This window comes from Eubalaena glacialis, chromosome 5, assembly GCF_028564815.1.
Source record: "Eubalaena glacialis isolate mEubGla1 chromosome 5, mEubGla1.1.hap2.+ XY, whole genome shotgun sequence".
In the NCBI taxonomy this organism is placed as follows: Eukaryota; Metazoa; Chordata; class Mammalia; order Artiodactyla; family Balaenidae; genus Eubalaena; species Eubalaena glacialis.
In genome coordinates, this window is record NC_083720.1 from 142,401,361 (window position 1) to 142,421,963 (window position 20,603).

At 34.9% G+C, this 20,603-nt stretch overlaps 1 protein-coding gene across 2 annotated transcripts in view; it reads right to left on the minus strand.

The window, feature by feature from the left end:
- GRID2 (glutamate ionotropic receptor delta type subunit 2) overlaps window positions 1–20,603 on the minus strand; it is a 1,388,009-nt gene that overhangs the window by 634,844 nt on the left and 732,562 nt on the right. Inside the window, exons 3-4 of one of the 2 annotated variants that reach the window (XM_061191719.1) lie at window positions 19,432–19,716; window positions 3,836–4,041 (exon numbers count right to left, since the gene is read on the minus strand). In XM_061191719.1, coding sequence (XP_061047702.1) covers window positions 3,836–4,041; window positions 19,432–19,716 — 491 coding nt within the window. The remainder of the gene's footprint in view (window positions 1–3,835; window positions 4,042–19,431; window positions 19,717–20,603) is intronic. The other variant, XM_061191720.1, reaches the window with a different exon arrangement.

Sequence of the window (20,603 nt, forward strand, 5' to 3'; positions counted from 1 at the left end):
AATCAAATCATGTGAGCACTCTTGTTTCACCATATTCATTTCAAGGACACTTACGGGTACATTGTGATAACAATTTTCCACCCATATCACAGCAGGCTGATTTACTCAGCTGCACATAACTGCAGTATTTTTCTTAAAGCTTTGAAATCTTGAATGAGGGGTGGATAACTAACTGTAGACATGTAATATATTAAATTTCTAAGACTTCAAAGGAAGCATAATTAACTCAATGCCACATAATTGCTCCAGGGACAGAAAAAAAGATGCAAACAGAATTGATATGCCCATTTTTTCCCCTTAGCAATTAAATGACAATGCTAAGTGAGCAATTTCTTTTTTAAGACTCATTCTTTTGATTTAATATTTCCCTCGAATATTTTAAAAACTTTCCATGCCAACTTATAAAATATAGGAAGCAGTGAAGCTGGGAATTGTGCTATTCCCTCTCTTTGAGCAGAATTTCTCCCTTCCTCCTCTCCCTCTCTTCGGTGCTTACAGAACCTGTCTCTTTGACCTCATCATAACCTTTAGTTCCTCTCTCTTTCCCATTATCCCAATCCATCTGTTCTTTTCTAGCTTCATTTGCCTTTCTATCCATCATGTAATCCACTGTAAGTCATTTCTATATTTCTTAGGACCTGACAATCACGTACCCCTTTGACCGGCTGCCAACTTACTTTATCAGTTTCAAACTGTGAGCGTCCCCTACCATCCCCTATCAGCACTAGCTGCAAAGATATTGAACGTGGCTGGAGGAAGTTAGGGAACAATACTGATTAGATCTAGGGAGGCTTTTAATTTTCTCAATTGTAAATTTGGAATTCAGACAAAATGTTATATGTTGTACTTTCCAAATCTAAAATGTCATGGTTCGATATATTATTTCTTCAAAACTATAACAATCGTTCTTTAGAGTATCTTTTGTCTGTTAATCTCTAAAAATCTGAAAGAACATCCTGGAACTTCCAACTGAAAAAAGTCAAACGGGATCATCTCCAAAACCCCAATACAATATAAGGGAATGAACAGATATATAAACCAATGACCATGAGGAAAAAGGGACAGAAGCCATCAGAAAAGTGTTTTTAAATAAATTACTGAGGGACTTCCCTGGCGGTCCAGTGGTTAAGACTTTGCCTTCCAATGCAGGGGTGCAGGTTCAATCCCTGGTCGGGGAGCTAAGATGTATATGTATATGTACATGTACACGTACATGTATATGTGTAGGTGTATACCTGGAATGCCACACAAGACACATTGCCTCCTGAGAAGAAAATCAGGTGCTTAAGGAACAATAACAGGAGGTTATCCTTCTGAACCTTTTAAATCTTGAATCATGTGAGTGCATAGTGTATTCTAAAAGTAAATACCAATTAAATTTTAAACATTAAAAGAATAAGTAATTATTTTTGAAAAGAATAACTGGAGGGAGAAATAGGTGGACCAAGGGACTCTTGCTTTTCATTATTAAAACCCTCGGTTGTATTTGATTTTTAAAACTATGTCCATCTCTCTCTCTCACACACACACGTGCACACACAGTGAATTTTTATTTGCCTATCACTGTCTGCCTAATACGGTCTTATTCATTTTTCATGATTCTGGTAAAGCAAACTTTGTGGGAAACTTTTCGTGACGCCAGCCAAACTCCTGCAGAGTTAGTCAGTTCTCCTATGGGATTCCAGAGCATCATCCACCTGTCATTGTTATACTATTTTTCTTTCATATTTTATTATTTAGTTACATGCTTGCCTCCTCCACTAAACTAAGTGATCCTCTAAGTCAGGAACTATTCCACGTCTCCAGACCTCCAGTGCTGTCTGCCTTTTGGATTTGCTGCTGCTTGCCTTTGAGTGAACTGCATCTAGGACTTAAGGGGTCAGCCTGCTCTCTAAGTGGGGAAATGTTCCTAGGACTCATGGGAAAGCAAGCTGGGAAGTGTTTGAGAACAGCTAATGGAGCAACAGGAAACACTACACAGGTCAGAAAAGAGGACGGCCAGCTTACGATGGGGAAGGCAGGTGGGCTCACATTCTTTCTGCCATTCCTCCTCGCTGCTTGAGACCATAAAATAAACTTAGTCCACAGTGTAAAGACAGAAAATCAGAAAGACAAAGTGAGTGGGGGAAAAAATGGTGGCTAGGTAGAGGAAGGGAGATAAGTCTCTCAGGAAAATCACAAAGATAGATTTATGTGTTTGAGAACAAAGTGGAAGCAGTAGATTGTTACAAGTATCAAAGTGCAGAGTCAAGGATAGGGGGCCACAGCATGTGCTATGTGTCAGGTATATACTATGTGCTAGAAAAACTGATCTAGAAATTACTGTTTCTTAAGCATCTACTAGGTGCCACTCCCCCAACCACCCCTTTAAGTCTTTTTATATCTCATTATTCTGTGTTACAAATATAATAAGCTGAAATCAATAATTATTCCCATTTTACTGGTGACAAAATGGAGGCTCAAAAATGTTAAGTAATTTGCTGACATCATGTGATCAGAAAGTGGCTGAGATGGACTTGTACTTGTCTGTTAAATACCACTTCTTTTGTGAATTCCTACTCATGATACTAAGTCTGGTTCAAATGTGCCTTCTCAATGAAGCCTTCTCTGATCTTTCCAACCAAAAATGACTATAGATGCTTCAACTTTATTTCTTGTAATTTTAAGATTCCAATTTATATTACATGTCTTTGTATATTTGCCTTCAATCTTCCAGCAGATTTTGTGTTTCTTGAAGGAAAGAACAAGCTCCTGTAGAATTGAAAATATTCTTTCTATTGTGGAAAAATCCAGTGGTTCAATGAGACTCTCTGAGTTATTTGCTAGACTTAGAAAGGTCAAAGTTCTACATTTGTCCGTAAACTGTATAACAAAGTTTTCAATTAAAATTTAAAAAATGTATCATTGATATTTTCCAAAGTTTTATTCTTATTAGTGATTTATATTCTGCTTCAATGTCCGTGATACCAATTATATTATAGAGTGTCAAAGAATTTCTAACACATTCCTAATTTGGAAGCTTTACAGCAGTACTTTGCAAGCTAAAGAAAGCATAATGGAGAAGTGAAGAAAAAAGTATTAGTGAAATAAAGTCATGAAAAATTTTAAAGCTAATAATAAAACCCATGTGAAAGTATGTAATGTCATGATCAGTTCTAGCACTACATAAAATTAAAAATTTGAAGTAAGGCAAACTTACTTAACAATAATCTTTTGTAAGGCAGCACCAAAGATTTTAGAATATAGAGATTAAAAAGTCTTAATTGTATTTTCACAAAGTTTCAGAGCTTCTGGCCAAATGAACAGATACAATTAAAATTTTGAGGATCCAGCATCGTAAAATGTACAGTGGTCATCACTTTGCAGAGTTTCAGACAATTTTAATTATTTGTCTTGGTACAGAGTTCACAGAGCAGAAGTAAATATGTTATATGTTTTTGTAAAAGGAATCATGTTTAGGCAACAATAGCTTAATTGAAGTAAATCTTTTCTCAGAAGTAAAATTTGAACTTGCATAAAAATTTTAAGTATTAGTTAGACAACTTGTTAAACCCACTCAGGTAAACAGCACTTTTACATCCCCATAAGACTTCTTAAAACCATCCTGGCTATGTGCCTAAATACATATAAATACAAAGCATTCTTAGCAATTAACTGGACCGTACGGGGTAAATGTGATGAGCAAGGAATTCACTGTGCTACCTCAATTAGTGCTAATGAGAGTTGTGTAGTTAATTCCCTCACGCTGCTCTTAATTTTCATCTCCTCTGTGAAGTCTATTCCAAAACATTTAATTTTTACACCCTATTCCCAGCCCATGACAATTTTTACTTACCTCAGTAATGAAGGATTTGGCTGTGGCAGGATTCATAACAAGGATGGCTCGCCTAAGAGTGTCTCGATAGCGATTCAATTCCTCTATTCTCATGGTATCAAAGAGAGTGGTGATCATTTTATTGATGTTGTTTTCTACCTTCTGAAGTGCAACATCCATCCCCTGCTGAGACACTTTGTCCAAAAACTCCTGAATTCCACGGATATCTAGGAACATCAAAAGCCCAACAAAATGTGAATTACAGCACAGAAGGGAGAGAAAAGCTATTTCACTTACATCAGAATAGTTTATTGTTCTACATTGCAGGCTGTTTAAACTTCTAATTGAGTAGCTGATGGAACTCTCAAATATGTTTAAGGTTGAGAAAAGACGATTTAAGGTGTTTACGTGAAAAATGTAGGGATTGTTATTTTTTAAATTAATTTTTCTCCACTGAGCATTCTAAATTATCTCACCTCTGGAAGATGTTAGAACAGAGTAGAGGGAAGTGATTGGGGAAGATCCTCACTTCCCTAAAGCAAATGTGAGATAAGAAAGTACATTCCTTATTTTTCCTCAGTATTAAAGAGTGATATTAACCTCAGGCAAAACATGAATGTCATTAATGGCTGATGAATCTGAACCAAGATTACTACCATTTCTTAAAATAGGCAACGATATCACTAAACTTGACATGTTCAATCTTAATTGAAAGATGGTTTTGAGAGGTTATTTTCAAAGGGTCTCAGGTCACTTAGACCACAATAAAACAGCTACATTGTTGTCTGTTTTATGAGTACTACCTTCTTAGCTCAAATCTGGCCAACTTGGTAGAGATTGGGTTTTTTTCCAGGAGTATGGGAATGTACTTTGCATGTAAAACATAAATTTTAACAAAATATTCACACACCCGTTCCAAAATAAAAAAATTTCTGAAAGATTATCAAATAAAAAATTGTGTCCATTTCACATCTAAATAAGGAGGGTAAAATACAGTCTAAATAAAGTGTTTATAAACTTGTATTTTGATGTATATTTAAGTAACAATAGGTGCCTGAAATGTTACAAATATTTTTCCTAGTGCCACATTGGCTGTTTATAGAAGAAGGGATCTCAACATTGATAAATATGATTGGAAGATGTACCCGGCACAATACAATCTTAATATAGCAGATTGCTTTGACTATAAAGTACTGTTTATTTTTCTGTATATGCTCATGACATAAAATGTTAAAAGGCAAGAAACTAGTGAAAGATAAGGAGTGAATGAAATTGTAGGTTGCTTATTATGAATGGACTGTATCTCAAAATTCCTTAATGTGCAAGACCGCAGGCATGTAAAATTTACCTCTCAAGGACAATAACAAGGTCATGTGTTTTTCAATACATTAGCTATTAAAAGCAATATATAAGCCAATAGAGTAAGAAACAGTCACAAAATTAGAAACTAACATTTGCTCATAACCAAAGTTTATATTTGCAAGTTTATAAATTAATACTAATAATTTTAAAATTTGCTTTCTTCTTATGATCTGTTTTATTTTATAACAATTACTATGAACACTATATGTCCAGTTATCTGATGACTCTCAAACTCTTCAGAATAGATAACTGTATAAATTCTACCTTACATTCCTTATTCCTAATTAAATTATAAACCCAGGACGTCAGCATCACAGTAGCTTAAAAGAACGAAGACTCATCTAGAGCAGAACAAGAGATAAAAGAGCTGGAATAATAAAGGTATTATGTACTCATTAAATATCCAGGTCAGAAAGTTCCTAAGGATGTAAGGTATTCAAGCATGGATTAAACAAAGGTTTAGATCTGATGAAATTTAGCAGATACAGGTAGACATATAAGAGGACTATGTTCGCACTCAAGCAGGCCTTCTCAAACTTTGCTGTGAATCAGAATAGCTTGGAAATCTTATTAAAAATGCAGAAGCCTGGAACCCACCCCAGAACCAGTATGCCTTTAAAATATGTGTCAGAGAAGATCCTTGATTTTGAATTGTAAGCTGTTGTTTCTTTAGTATGAATCACTTAAAAGTGCAGCTAAATATGACAGAAAAAACCAAAAATAAACTGAAATAGAGATGTTCAGAAAACACAGTGTGACCAGGGCATAAGACTCCAAACAAATTACTTACACTCTTAACTTTGAGAAAAAAACAAACTGTTTCAAAAAAAAATTATTGAAACAAATTATTGAAAATTATTGAAATTATTGCCTGTCGCCAATGCTATGTGCTCAGAATTCAACAGTGAATACCCTTCCCCACATTGAGACAGGCAATAAACGGGTAAACAAAGTAACACATACAATTCACACTAAGTGCTGGGAAGGAAACAAGGGTGTGCTCCTGGAGAATAACAGGGTGGGAAGAAGGACCTATTTTAGTTAGAATACTCAAGGAGGTTTCCTCTGGAAAACTGGCATTTAAAGTGTGATCTAAAGGATGAGAACACATTGCCCAGGCAAGGGGATAGGATGAAAGGACAACAGCTCGGGAAGATGCCCCGAGGCAGCGAAGAGCTTGTGTTTGAAGTACCTACAGGATTTCTGTGAGGCTGCAGTCCAGCTAGCCAGGGGGAGGGCAGAGTTAGATGGAGCTGTGTGGAGAAAGCTCAGATCATGTGGATCCTGGTGAGACACAGAAAGAGGTTTTGATTTTATCCTAAGTACAGTTTTAATCTCTTGAAAGTTTTAAGTAGGGGATCTGACTACGTAGATGATGGGTTATGTGATCATTCAAATTCAGCTTGTAACTGATTTTCCCTTCATTTAAAACAGCATGACCTTTTTTAGCTTTTATGTTTGACCAGAAATTAAGTACTATATGTATTGTTACTTGGCCAGAAAAGTGATGTGATAAAAGATTGCTATTATGTCTTTGCTTCCTTAGTCTGCAGTTCTGGTTATCACTGCCTAGATAAGTGATTATAAAGTTTTTGAAAATTTTTCTGATCTATAAATGAAGAAATATTTATCTATAGATGTCTTGAAAGATTAATTAGTGAGGGTGATGGTGTGTGTGTCTGCATGGGAAATCCAGTGAAGAGTCTAACACACGGTAGGTGCTATTATTGTTAATAATAGTGCACGATTGCTTGTTAAGGGACCACCCACTCCTCCCCCCACCAATAGGACAGAATTGCCTAAAATTTACTGATGGACAGTTACCCAAAATAGCAAGCATAATGTTTTAGACTCTTGGAATGCAGGAGTTAAATAAACAATAATAGTTTTGCTTATTTGTGAATAACACCAAACACCCACGATATACAGCAATTGTAAGTCTGATGTGAAACGAATCTGAATCATGCTATTAGCTGCGCTGTGGAAAAGTCATTAAAAGAGAGAGTGGAGCTTTGGCTTTGTCAGTTCATGAGTATGATCAACTATCACAATTATTCAGCTACATTACCTGCTTAACTGTTAGTTGGAAAAAATGAGTAAAATGCTACAGGTTACAGAAATTAAAAAGATAAGAGGTGATGCCTGACATCATAAAGCTTCCAGGCCTGTGGGTGTTTTACTAGATGTTACTCATTGATAACTGAAAGTTAAATAGTAGTTTCAGTTGTTCCCAGTGATTATTAATTCTATTGACCTGATAATTATAATAACAGCAAGTTAACTCATTAACTAAGTTATTAAACACAAGATTAGGACAAAAAAAATAAGTCTTTTTTTCCCTGGGCTCTATAAAGGAACTTGTGGTAGCAGAATACGACCTCCCAAAGATGCCCAAGTCCTAATCCCTGGAGTCTATGAATAAGTTAGGGTTACAAAGCGAAGAGGAATTAATGCTCCAGATGACATTAAGGTTGTCAGTTGCTTGACCTTAAGACAGGGAGACATCTCCTATTACTTTGGTGGGACTAGTGTAATCACAGCATCCTTAAACTTAAAAGAGGGAGGCAGAAGAGGAGAGTCGAAGGGAGAGCTGACTACTGAAGAATGAGCTGAGCCTTTTGGGAAACTTCAGAGATGACCATTGCTGGCTTTGTGGATGAAAGAAGGAGACCTTGAATGAAGAAATGTGGATGGTCCCTAGAAAAGGCAAGAAAATGGGTTCTCCCCAAGAACCTTCAGAAAGGAACACAGCCTTGCTTACTTCTTGATTTTAGCCCACTGCAATCCCATGTCAGACTTCTGATTTACAGAGTTGTAAAGTAATAATTTGTATTGTTTAAGCCTCTAAATTTGTGATCACTCATTATACCAGCAATAGAAAACTAATTGAGAAGTATAGTTTAGTCCTTAGGCTGGCATTTTTCAAATTATTGTCTACTGAATTTTATTTTAAAATCATTTGGAGAACTTGTCCAAAAGGAAGATTTCTTAGCCTCACCCCATTCCGATGGAATCAGAAATTCTCATGATAAAACCCAGAGATTTTAGCACCTAATAATTTTTAAGAGATCAGTTTGGGAACCAAGGCTCCAATTTCTTAACCTTCTTTCTGTCACAGTCTCCTCTGAGAAAATCATGAAGATTATGGATCCCTTTTCTCCCCAGTAAATGTACACACCTAAAACATTCTGCACACTGCCTAGATTATGGTCTAATCTGTTTGCTTCCCTTAAGGGCGTTATTGGAAAACCTGAACTAGTATAGTCACTGCCCGTAATGGTTGTTTTTCTATCCATTCTATATAAGAAGGCAGAGTATAGATACTCAACATGTTAACTAGTAGTGTGTATTACATCTTATTTAAATAGAGAAACATTTAAAATAAAAATATTAAGAAACTTACAAATACCTTCCTTGATAACCTTTAAGTACTTTCAGCTATTATTTAGACTAACTCTAGTTGTCTTTCAGGCCCAAGAAAAATATTGTAAACTGTAGACGATTGGGTTCCCAGGGAAGTGGAGTCTAAGATAGAGACTGGAGAATAGGAAGTTTATTAGGGACTACTCTAAGAAATAACATTTGTGCAACAAGGGAAGGGAACAAGGGTCAGCAGAGAGGGAGCTGTGATGCAAATCTCAGCAGAGGACTGCACAGAGCTCTGGAAGTGTTATCCCAAGTTAGGGCTGGTGGAAAGAGGGGTTTTATAATCCTGCATAGACTTTGGTCCATGGGTCTCTTCAGCTGAGGGAATTCGGGTGGCACAAGACAGAATGCACTGGAAATTTTCCTTACATTTATGGAGTCAAAGGTTGTTGTTTTGATTTTCAGGGTAATTTGACATGAAAAGTCTTATAAGTCATTTCTAGTCAATATTTCATCTTTATTTTTTTAATTTTTAAAATTATTTTATTTTTATTATTGGGGGCATCTTTCTTTTTTAAAACAACTTTTTACCTAGGGGAAAACATACTACACTTGATGTCAGAAAACCAGGTTTGGATCCTTACTTTGCTACCCACATAGCCATGTGAACTTAGAATCAATTTCATAGGTGATGTCTGTCGTTTTTACCTTCCCAGTATTTTTTCTCCTTTATTCAAATAACAAAACCTCATTTTTCATTTAAGAAACAAACCTGGACCCATCTCTGTGTTCTACATGTGCACAACCTTCTATATTCATTACTGGATGGTCATGTGTCCCAGGCCAGTTAAATGTGAGCTCTCCATATCTTTGGCCTAAGTAATTAGTTCACAGATAGTCACAGGATTCAAACAAAGATTGAAATTTGATATATGGATAATGAAAAAGAAATGGTTATTCTTTTGTATCACAAGTTGTAATGATGCAGTTTTGGAACTGAGAGAGCCAGCGTGTCTAGTGAGAAGCTGAGAATGCAGCCAACGAGTGAAGTGAAACAGAGGCAAGGCAGCTATTTCTTAGACTTCCCAACTACATGAGTCAATCGAAAAAACATTTTTTCTTTTTTTGCTTACCTAGTTTGAAATGAGCTTCTGTCACTCACAAGAGAAAGGGTATTGACTAATACATAGTCTTTTGATAAACATCTGGTAGTTTGGTAATGAAGGTGAAGGCACAGTTCCTCTCCTTGAAGTACATCCAGTTTAGTGGAGGGAATAACAATTTAAACAAGTAATTGTTTTAATGTGATTAATGCCAATGAAAGAAATGTAACAAAGGAATGGAAGCTTAGGAAAAGTAACAGCTAATCACACTTTATCAATGCAAAAAGAAAATTATATCACCTAATTACTGGGTTATTCTAATAAAAGGAAATAAGGGGTGTGAAATATTAAAGCAGTTTGTAAACTGCAAATTTCTATGCAATGTGCATTTTAATTATCAAGACTCTATTAACCCAGTCAAATGTCCCACTTGTTCTTAATTTTCTTCTGTTCTTTTTCTATGGAAAAATGGAAAACAAACAAACAAAAAAATCACAATAAGGACTAAAAGTTGATCTAGGTACTACCTTTATAAATTGATATTCTAGCAACCATCAATTTTTGTGATATCTGATTTGTGTTACCTAGTTAGACCAACTTCCTGCAACTGCTCTCCAAGAGGTAATGGCTGATTGAAACACAATGATTCATTTTATTAAATTGTGTAGAATAATGACTTTATTATGATCACTAATGTAAGACTAAATTTAATATCTCTACTGAAAATGGCTTATAATGTAAATAGATTAAGGTAGAAAAATCCTAGGCGATATTAGGATCTAATGCATAAGCACATTTCTAAACAGACCCCCAAACCAGAAATGTGATATTTTACTGTTCATCCTAAACCAGTAGTCAGCATCTAAATAGATCTCTTTTGGAATCTAGTCTCTGCTTACTATGTGCCAAGCACGAGCAAAACAATCTCTGCCCTCAATGAGCTTGTTATCTACACATCTGGTGATAACATAGACCCTATTACAGATAGAAGAATATTACAATACTACTCATTTTCCAAACTGTCATTGCAACTTAAATTTAGTGGCATTCTCTGGAATACATCAAACAGTAATTCTCAGTCTGATCATTGTATTCGAATGACACTTTTAAAATGTTGAATTTGGTAGGAAAAAAGATTTCTCACTGAGGCTTTGTAGGTCTGATTATTTTTTTCCCTCTACTCATCTCTCTCCCTCATTTGAGTAGATTAGGCACATTTAATCATTTTTGATCACTTAATGCACTGAAAACCTCACTTAGCAGGAGACCTCAGTACTTCATTCAGTCAATCTTGGTGTTTCTGAAATTATGACAGAATGCTAAGCTTTAAATTAATATTTAGAATCTTGTGAATTTTTTTTAGATAAAAAGAAATACATCACACTACTGGACGCATGAGATACATCATTAAGTTGAATGGACTTTCCCAACATATGAATGGCAAAGCATAATCTACAATTGCCTTGTTTCCTCAGGGGAAAAAAGGCTTTTAACCATGGAGTGATTTAAAAATTTTTGTGCAGAAGAACCCTTACTTCTAAAGGGATTTGAATCATTAATTATTTCCTTGTCATTTGTGATGTATTTAGAAAATAATGATAATAATGTGCTGTATGAGATTTTAAGGTGACACAGTCCAGCAATAGGGATCCACTGAGATTTTCTGTTTGATAAGAACTTGTGATTTTAACACTAGATCGTAATGTTACAGCATGAAAGTCATTTTTACAGTAATGCTAATCAATATTTTTAGAACATTTTACTGATGAACAAATCCAAAATAGTAGAATATATCATTTTTACCTACTGACATAATATATACTAATGAAAACAAAATAGTTCAATAAGATACTTGGATTAATTATATGCTTACTGATGTACATTGACGTGAATGAGAGAACTGAAAGCTGGAAAGTAGCCAAATGAGTAATAAAGCACTTTATAAATCACTGTCTAGAGAGACAGTTAATAATATTATAGTCATCAGACATTTGAAAACACCCTCAGGGTAATCATAAACATTTGCAATAAATTAAGAGGAACGTGTCCATTTTATTAAACCTACATCAAGTCTGCATGGAATAAATACTGTGATTCCTAGGAATGCATTCATGCTGATATCCATCCAATGTTCATTTCAAAGAGCTCTACCATATGACAATTTAATTGTAAGGAAAGGGCGATGTACTGTAGTGCTTAAGTACCTCAGGTCATTCAACTGTGTACTGACTCTTAATTTGGGATCATTAAATCAGTGCTTGCAGAATGCAATGGAGTCCATATATAATCCATTCATTAATCCTTAAATTTGAATTTATTTCTTTGTTTTCGTGCATATGGATGTCAAAAAGTAAATATTTCTGTATATAAAGAGAAATATGTTTTCATTTGGTCTTTTCCATGCTAAGATATTCTATCAAAACCTGTTATGTATGTTTATGTCTCTGATTTTCAGAAATACCTAGTTTAACAAATTATAGTTGATATTTACATATGGCCAAAAGTCTTATTGTAAAATAGAAAAGACTATTCTGAAATCTTAAGAAAAATGTCAGAAAGGCTAAGAACATAAAATAAGTCTAAATTGACCAAAGCAAACAAAAACAAACAAATTGAACTAACGAAGAGTATATTTTAAAAGCAATTTTAAATGGTGAATTATAAAGACAAATATTTATGATTTTAAACATCTAAATTATAATTTAATAATATTAAATTTAAAAAATTAAATTAATAAGATTAAAATAATCTAATCCATAGTTTTTTCTTATAAGCAAACTTTCTTTCGAGCCGACAAGGAAAGCACATGTGTCCACGTATGCCTACCCTTCACCCAGAGGGTCATCAGGTAACTCAGGCTGGTGACTGAGAGCCCACCATGCCCCTGAACAAATTATTTGGTTCTAGAATAAGCACAGGACCCAAAGAGAGCCTGAGATTTTATATGTGGATAAATAGCCATATGTATGATACTGATGTATGGACAAAGAAGGGAAAGGGCCTTTTTCTAGTATAATAATCTGTAAGAATATGCTTGAAGTTACCAATGCCATCTGTCTAGCTTGAGAATGAAGCAAACACATGAACTGAAGTAGAGATGAGGCTATGGGAAGAGGATATATTTGACTACTTCCAATTAGTTCATGTCTCTATGTCGTTACTGTTACAAGCTGCTCAGATCCCTATCATCATATCACCCCTCCAGGCTCCATAACTGGACCCATAGAATAAATCTACAAATAGGTTCATTCCATTATTAAGCTGTGGAACCAATATTTGTTTAGGCAAAGGAAATTAAATAACCCAAATAGCTCTTTAGATGAAATGCGTATCAACTTTACTGCTTATGTCACTCTTGTAAATCAGTTCTATTCAGCCCACCCATCCCTGAAATTCAACTTTTCTTTCAATATTCTCAGAATAGAAACCTCCCATTAAAGCAATCTATATGTTTTTATTCTATTTTAAAGATCACCCACTTCTATAACTTTCTGGCTTCTGTATGTTGTCAGTTCCAAGACTCCTTGATTCTGGAATCTAGTTGCTGGCTGTTACATTCAACTAATTCCTTGCTTAGACCTCTCTGATAGTGAGCCTGCCTGGACTACTGATTCAGCTGCTTCTAATGAGCCTTCCTGGATACTGTACTCCACCTACTTGACCAAACTTCCTCTCAGAGACTTGGTTGAAAGCATAAACAGCAGGCTAAGCAAATTGAGGACGATGCGAAACTGGAAGGGTAGGGCAATATAATGAGTAATATGATAAAGATTTAACATAAAATGTTTAAAAGGCATAAATTACGAGAAAACACAATAAGATACAAGTGGTTTTTGTTTTGCTAAAAAGAGGTAAAGGTCTCACCTCTCTAAGGCAATAAGATAGCATGAGACATACTGTGTAACCAATAAATGTGTCAGATTGTATACAGAAATATTGAAAAAGTAAAATAGATAGGGATAAAGGCATTTAGAAAGGTGGACTATCTAAGAAGCATACATATCAGGTTGAAAATGGTAAATTCTTAGGCAGTAGAAGACTAAGTGAGTTCATGGGATGTAATCATTTCTTTACTTATTGATAAATGGTTACAAGCAAAAGCATTACTTATTTTATATTATTCTAGAAATGGATCATTTTGTCCAATATATTTTAAGTTTCATATAGAGAAAAGCTTTCTGCCAATTAGAAATGTCCGGTATCCTTACATGAGACAGGCTCCTTCAGAGTACGGTGAGTTCTCTCTTGCTTGGAGGATTCTGTCAGGGGAAACAATGCTACCAATCAAACATGTTGAAGGAGATACCTGCTGAAATCTCTTGTTTCCAAATGCCTTATCTAGGAACAAAGCTGGCCTTATCAGAAACACCGGGGGGTGTTAAAATATGTATGTTGCTAGGGCCTACCTTGCAAAAATTCTGATTCCAGGGGTCTACGATGGAGCTGAGGTACGATGATGATTAAAAAGCTCCTCTAGTAATTCTGATCTACTACCAAATTTGGGTTCTAGGTGTCCACTACACTCAATTCTAACCTTTTGTCTATGACTCAATAATCGCTAAGTGATCATGATTCAATTATGATATTTAGTTTACAATTCTGATAGGCAAATTAATTTTTTCCTTTTTTTCTTTCTCTTTACTTCTTTTTACTTTTCAGATATCTAATAGGTTGTTCTGTCTTCTAAATTTTTATTGAGATATAATTTACCTACAATAAAATAGACCTTACATGTGTAGTTTAAAGAACATTTATTGTGTTCCACTATAACTACCACTCAAAATGAGATATTGAATATTTCTGTTACCACAGAAGTTTCTCTTGTGTCCTTTTCCAGACAGTCCACTCCTGGTCCAGAGATGCAACCACTTTCTGATTTGGATCACCAAGATTAGTTTTGTATGTTACTGGACTTCATATAAAAGGAATAATACAGCATGTACTTCTTTTCTTTCAGGTTTATTTCACTCAAAATTTTGTTGTTGAATATTTCAGTGGTTCATTTTTTCTTATTGCTTAATAGTATTCCATTGTAGGGACATGCCACAACTCCTTGAACCATTTTCAAAATGATGGGCATTTGGGTTGTTTCCAGTTTTGGACGTAATGAATAATGCCAATACTAGCATTCTTACATAAGATTTTGTGAGGATATACATTCTCATTTATCTTGGTAAATACCTGGGAGTGAAATGAGTAAGTCATGTGGTAGATGCATATGTAAATTTGTAACGAACTGCCAAAGAGCTTTCCATAGTGGTTGTACATTTTTACATCTAGCCACAAAGTAGGAGAGTTTCAGTTTGCCACATTCTTGTCTACGTGTAGTATTGGACTTTAGCCAGTCTAGTGGGTACCGATTAATACCTCATTGCTTGTTTTTGTTTTTTGTTTTTTTGTTTTGTTTTTGCCACACCGCTCCGCTTGCAGGATCTTAGTTCCCTGACCAGGGATTGAACCCAGGCCACGGCAGCGAAAGCCTGAAATCCTAACCACTAGGCCACCAGGGAACTCCCCAGTATCTAGTTTTAATTTGCATATACCTGTGGACTATGTTTAGCACTTCTTCTTGTGTTTATTGGCCATTTATATATCTTCTTACATGAATTGTCTGCACAAACTTTTTGCGCACTTTCAATTGTGTACTTTTATTGGTGTCTTGTTGCTCTGCTGGAGTTTTGTTTAATTCTCTGAGCTCTTTATATAGCCTATGTATTTACATAAGTTTTTCAGATATATGTATTGGAATTTATTCCCCAGGTTGTAGTTTGCCTATTTATTTTAATGGTGTCTGTTATGAGCAGAAATTTTAATTAATACAAGGCTCAAGCTACTTGCTGCACCCTGAGTATTAAAGATCTCTCTCTCTAATTCAGGAGCGTAGTGTTTTCTGCCAGCATCTGTGAAATTGAGGCAGACTAACTCGCTAGCTTGCAAGTAGGGTAAAATCTCAGACCCCTCACAGTTCTTGACAGCATCATATTGCAACCCCCAGCTGTAAGCAATACTAGGGAATATAGTTTTTCAACTGGAAGTATTGCTCTCTCAATTTAAAAGGGAGAACATATATTGCATAGGCAAGCGGCTATTTCTGCTGAGGGGTCAGCCTACTTTGAGCCAGTGACTGCCCTGTTTCCACGTTTCCAACGATAACCAAACCATCTGAATTGACATACAGTATTTTTCTTTGAATGATGTTAACATGTTGAAGATCAGCAGGCTTAAAGTCAGGCATTTATCCCTCTTTAATAAAAATTATTCTACACATGTCATTTGTAAACTTTTAAAAAATTTTCAGTGTCAGAAATTACTCATGCTTTTTCTATTGTATCAAAATACTCCAGTTGTTGAGAGCAGGGACTATGGAGGGGACTATTAGTGTTTGAATTCAGGCTTCTTGGACTTACTTTTGAGTCACCTGACCTCTTATTACTTTAGCTTTTTTCATTTGTGGTATAATCATGGCCATCACCAGCATCATCACCATCATCTACCTCACAGAGCTGCTGTGAGGATTAAATGAGATGATACATGCAAAGCATTTAGAACAGAGCTTGGATACAATACATGTTCTCTGTAAGATTATCCCTTGCTATATTCTTGGATGATAGCTCACTGCAACCTCTTTATACTCATTTCTGTTTTCCTATTTGTAAAATCGTAAATATTATCTACCTCATATAGCTGTTAAGAAAATTCAATGATACAATGTAAAATACTTATTCTACTGCCTGGCCAATAAAAATGCTCAGCGATACTATTTTTTAATATTTTTATTGCTGCAAGACTTGCTCACACTGTCTATTGGAATGGCCGTCTCTCACACACTTAAAGTTAGGTAGGATTCTGAGAGGCAATAATCAAGATCAAAGTGCACCCGTGAAGCCTTCTTTGATCACTGCTGCCTAAATTAAACACTTTCTTCATTGCACACCACTAGCATTCAGTTTGCATTATTCATGACACAACACACTATTTTCTCTATTAAGAGAGTCATATAAATATTTCCCTTTCGTTAATTGTAAGCTTCTTAAAAGTAAAGACTACATTCTGTAAAACTTTTAATCTCATGTTTTGTATTTGCACTAAGCAAGTGAGCTATGAACGTTTCCTGAATGACATATTTTTAAAAGTTCAACACTTCCTCTTTTCAAGCCTTTTAAAAAATGTCTTGAATCAATCCGTTCAAATAAAGTTTCATTTTTTCCCCTCTTTTTATCCATTTACTTAGAATCAAAGACTTGAATTTTCTTTGTTAAGGAATTTAAAGTAGACTTTTACACTGTGCCCTTAATCATAATTAACTGCTTTGGAAATAAGTGTTTCTCTAATAAACTGGATAAGAAACCTAATCTTTTTCTTTAAGTATATTTTTCTAAGCAAAATACATGTTCAATAACATTTGGCTCCAGCAGGCTGCCTGATTCCATCCATGGATGATGCTTAATCCATTCCTTAATGAAAGTAACTCCTGATAACCAAGATAAAAGTCAAGTATAATTCTGATGTTTGAACTTAAAATGAGGACATTGATGAATGGATATGTAAATACATGTAGCCCTCTTCAAGGCACAAGGTATTTGGATAGCTTGATGTTTATTTTGGACTCTAGCCCAGTTCTTTACTAGCAAGATTTATTGTAAGTATCAAAGGAAAATTTTGTTTCATTGAACAAGACTATTACTGGAAATAATTTAATAAGTACAAGCAGGGTACTTTTTCATGAATTATTAAATTAAATAATAAATTAAAGTCAAGTTTATCATCAGAGTAAAGGAAAATGTTTTTCATTATTCCTAAAACAAACACTGCTTCTAGCAGAGGATACAAACACTGTGATTATAGCATCTTATTTAGTCAAAGGAAAACAAAAGAAAAGAGAATGAGGAATTTCAAATGTATGTAAATGAGTGTGTGACTATGAATTTAGTGTACATTAAAAAAAATTTACTTCATCAGTAATTAAAATGTCTTCTCTTACAAGAATTTCCTAACTGTAATCCATGTAGGACTTGGAAACAAGCTAACAAGGAATTTTCTTTCCTCATGGACATTTATAATCAAAGAGTAAAGTTCTCATTTTAATGTTGTAAAAACATCTTCATCAAAAGTTACTTTTCTGTTCTTTATTTTACAAGACTATCTTGATAGGACTAACTAAAAAGTGTTTTCTCCCTTTAAAGAAAGATTTAGTGTTTAAAAATTCATTATTTCAAATTATGTTGAGCAGAGGTCATAAGAATACCATTTATGGTTATAAAAACCATAGATAATCTGACTAGAAAAAATTGACAAAGGCATTCTCAGTATGTTGATTCCAGAGCTAGAGTTTACTATATTCACTAAATAATCCTATCAGTGACTATCAGATTTGTGTTCCATCTTTACTTTTACTGATGAGCCAATTATTTTTATTTCCTTTTTGTTTATTTTATTCATTTCAGTCTCTTGGTCTTTGTTCTGTGACCCCTAACTAATATGAATTAAGCAACAAAATAAGGATTTCCGTCCTGGGGACAAAGGACTGTGCTTTTAGAGAGTGCCACAGACTTTTGTCTGAAGCCTACCCATCAAGTTTAATGGAACTCAGCTGCCAAAACCCCATGTGACCTTTGAATATTTAGGGCTAATGTAACTGCCACTTGCTCTCCCTCTTTGGGAGTCCACAGGAGCTCTTATTTGCTGCTTCCCAGATTTCTGCCAACCTGTTTGTGCTCAGTTCTATTGATGCCACTTTCTGGCCCACTCTTGTGTAACTGTTCTCTTATACAGTTCAAAATGCTGAGTAGATTAGGACAAGAGAACTCATTTTTTAAATAGTTATTTATTTGCAAGAAAAATAAGTTGCACTGTAGAGTGTAAATCTTCTTAACTTTTAAAAATAAAAATGTAAAAACTAGACCCATCCATACTGAATAGAAATTTTTTTCTAAGACTCCTTCTTAAGGCAAATCTCTAAGGAAACACATGTTTCAAAATATAAGTTCTTTATCAAAATCTTGTTTATTTCCTCTCATTTGAATGTATAGATCTCTACTCCATTTCCTCTCTTCCTAATGACAAAAAAAAGAGAGAAACTATATTTGAAAATCTCTGGGATCAGTCAGCTAGAAAGCAGGTAGATTAATTCAGGAAAAAATACTTATACAAAAATAATATTATTTTTGCTTAGTTTCCTTAATGTAACACAAGTAAAAATATTGAGAGAAAGTGTCTTCTCAAAGTATGGCAAATTTAGGTAAAACGCTTTGCGTTTTACTTTAGAAAGTTAAATAAAATAAGTACTTTTATACTACTCAGTATTTGTGTGAGATTTCATTTTGTAGACAATATGCCAGGATAAATATAAAGTGATATAATTTCAATGACCTTCAAAGAGTTAAGTACTAAGTAGATACTAAAGTCTACACAAGGGTGTAAGCAAGATACTTCAGATTTTTTTTTGAACCAAAAAATAGAAATGGGCAATTTTTTAAGTGTTCCAGGATCTGTCCCAAATGATTTTTTCTTATTAGATAGAGATATAAATCTTTTTGAAAGAGGAGAAAGACAGTATTGTCTTTATGACTTCCCATTATTTGAAAGATCGAGATATGTACAAAAGATTGAACTTGAGGTGTTAACAAAGTTTTCTGTTGTTGCCGCTAGATTTGTAAGAAGAATGTGACAGGACGTGAAAACCACAAATAATAATAAGTAAGCTCCTTAAATTTTTCAAGATTTTAACGAAGTTACCTGCCATGCAAATACCAGCTTACAAAACTCATACAAGCAACAAACACTCACCATATTCACTATCATAGAATATAATTAACTTCTGCCAGGCATATTCTGTGACCACTCTCAGGATAACGTCATTTAAGTAGACAGGTGGCCTAACAGAGAGAGTGTAGTCATCATTCCGGTTGCTCCGGGTGAGTCCACAGCCACTCCTTGGGGTCCCAGCTGTTGAGCGCTGAATGAAGAGGTGGGGGATGTGCATGGCATCTGCCAAAGACTGGAGGGACCCAGCTGATGTGCAGCCAATGGAGCTGACCAGGGCCAAGATGCCTTGATTCATGAGTTCACAGGCTGCAAGAAAGCACAGTAATATTCAAACGTCAATAGGTTTCATATATTTTCTCTTTTTGAGGAACAGTGAATAAAGCTTACACAGCTATTCTACAACTATGGAAACATTTTTTTTTTAAAGGAACATTCTACATGAGGAGATCCTCCCATTACAAAGTGCTATTGGAATACAGATCAAGAATTCTATCCTAATTAGCTATTTGACCTCATGCAAATTTCTCAGCTTCTTTTGGTCTCAGATTCATCATCTGTAAAGAGGGTAAAATAGCATGAATCTTTCAGGATTACTGTGAGGATGAGAGATAATTCAGTGTCTGTTACTTGTCTCTTGAGTGATAGGCATCCAATTAGAGTGATAGCTATACTTTTATAATTCTCAATGTATAATTCAGGGAAAAGGTAACTCTTTACTGAGTATATAATACAAGGTTTTAAGAAAAGAGATAATATGCAAAATGGTAAATAAATGAAGGGGGAGATGAAGAGTCTGAGGAAGGAATTTCTAGCCACAGAAAACAGAGCCATTCTGGTATCTAAAACTTTGATGACACTTGTCTCTCCTATTAAACTGGAGAAATGAAAATGTTTTTGTTCTTTTCCTTGTTTATCAGAAAACTCATGGGACTTGTCTGGTGGTCCAGTGGCTAAGACTTCGCCTTTCAGTGCAGGGGGTGTGGGTTCAATCCCCGGTCGGAGAGCTAAGATCCCACATGCCTCGCAGCCAAAAACCAAAACATAAAACAGAAGCAATATTGTAACAAATTCAGTAAAGACTTTTAAAATGGTCCACATCAGAAAAAAAAATCTTTAAAAAAAAAAAGAAAAAAGAAAACTCATGGTGAAATCAAAAAGGAAAACTCATGGTCTACATTTCAGAAACTATCTCA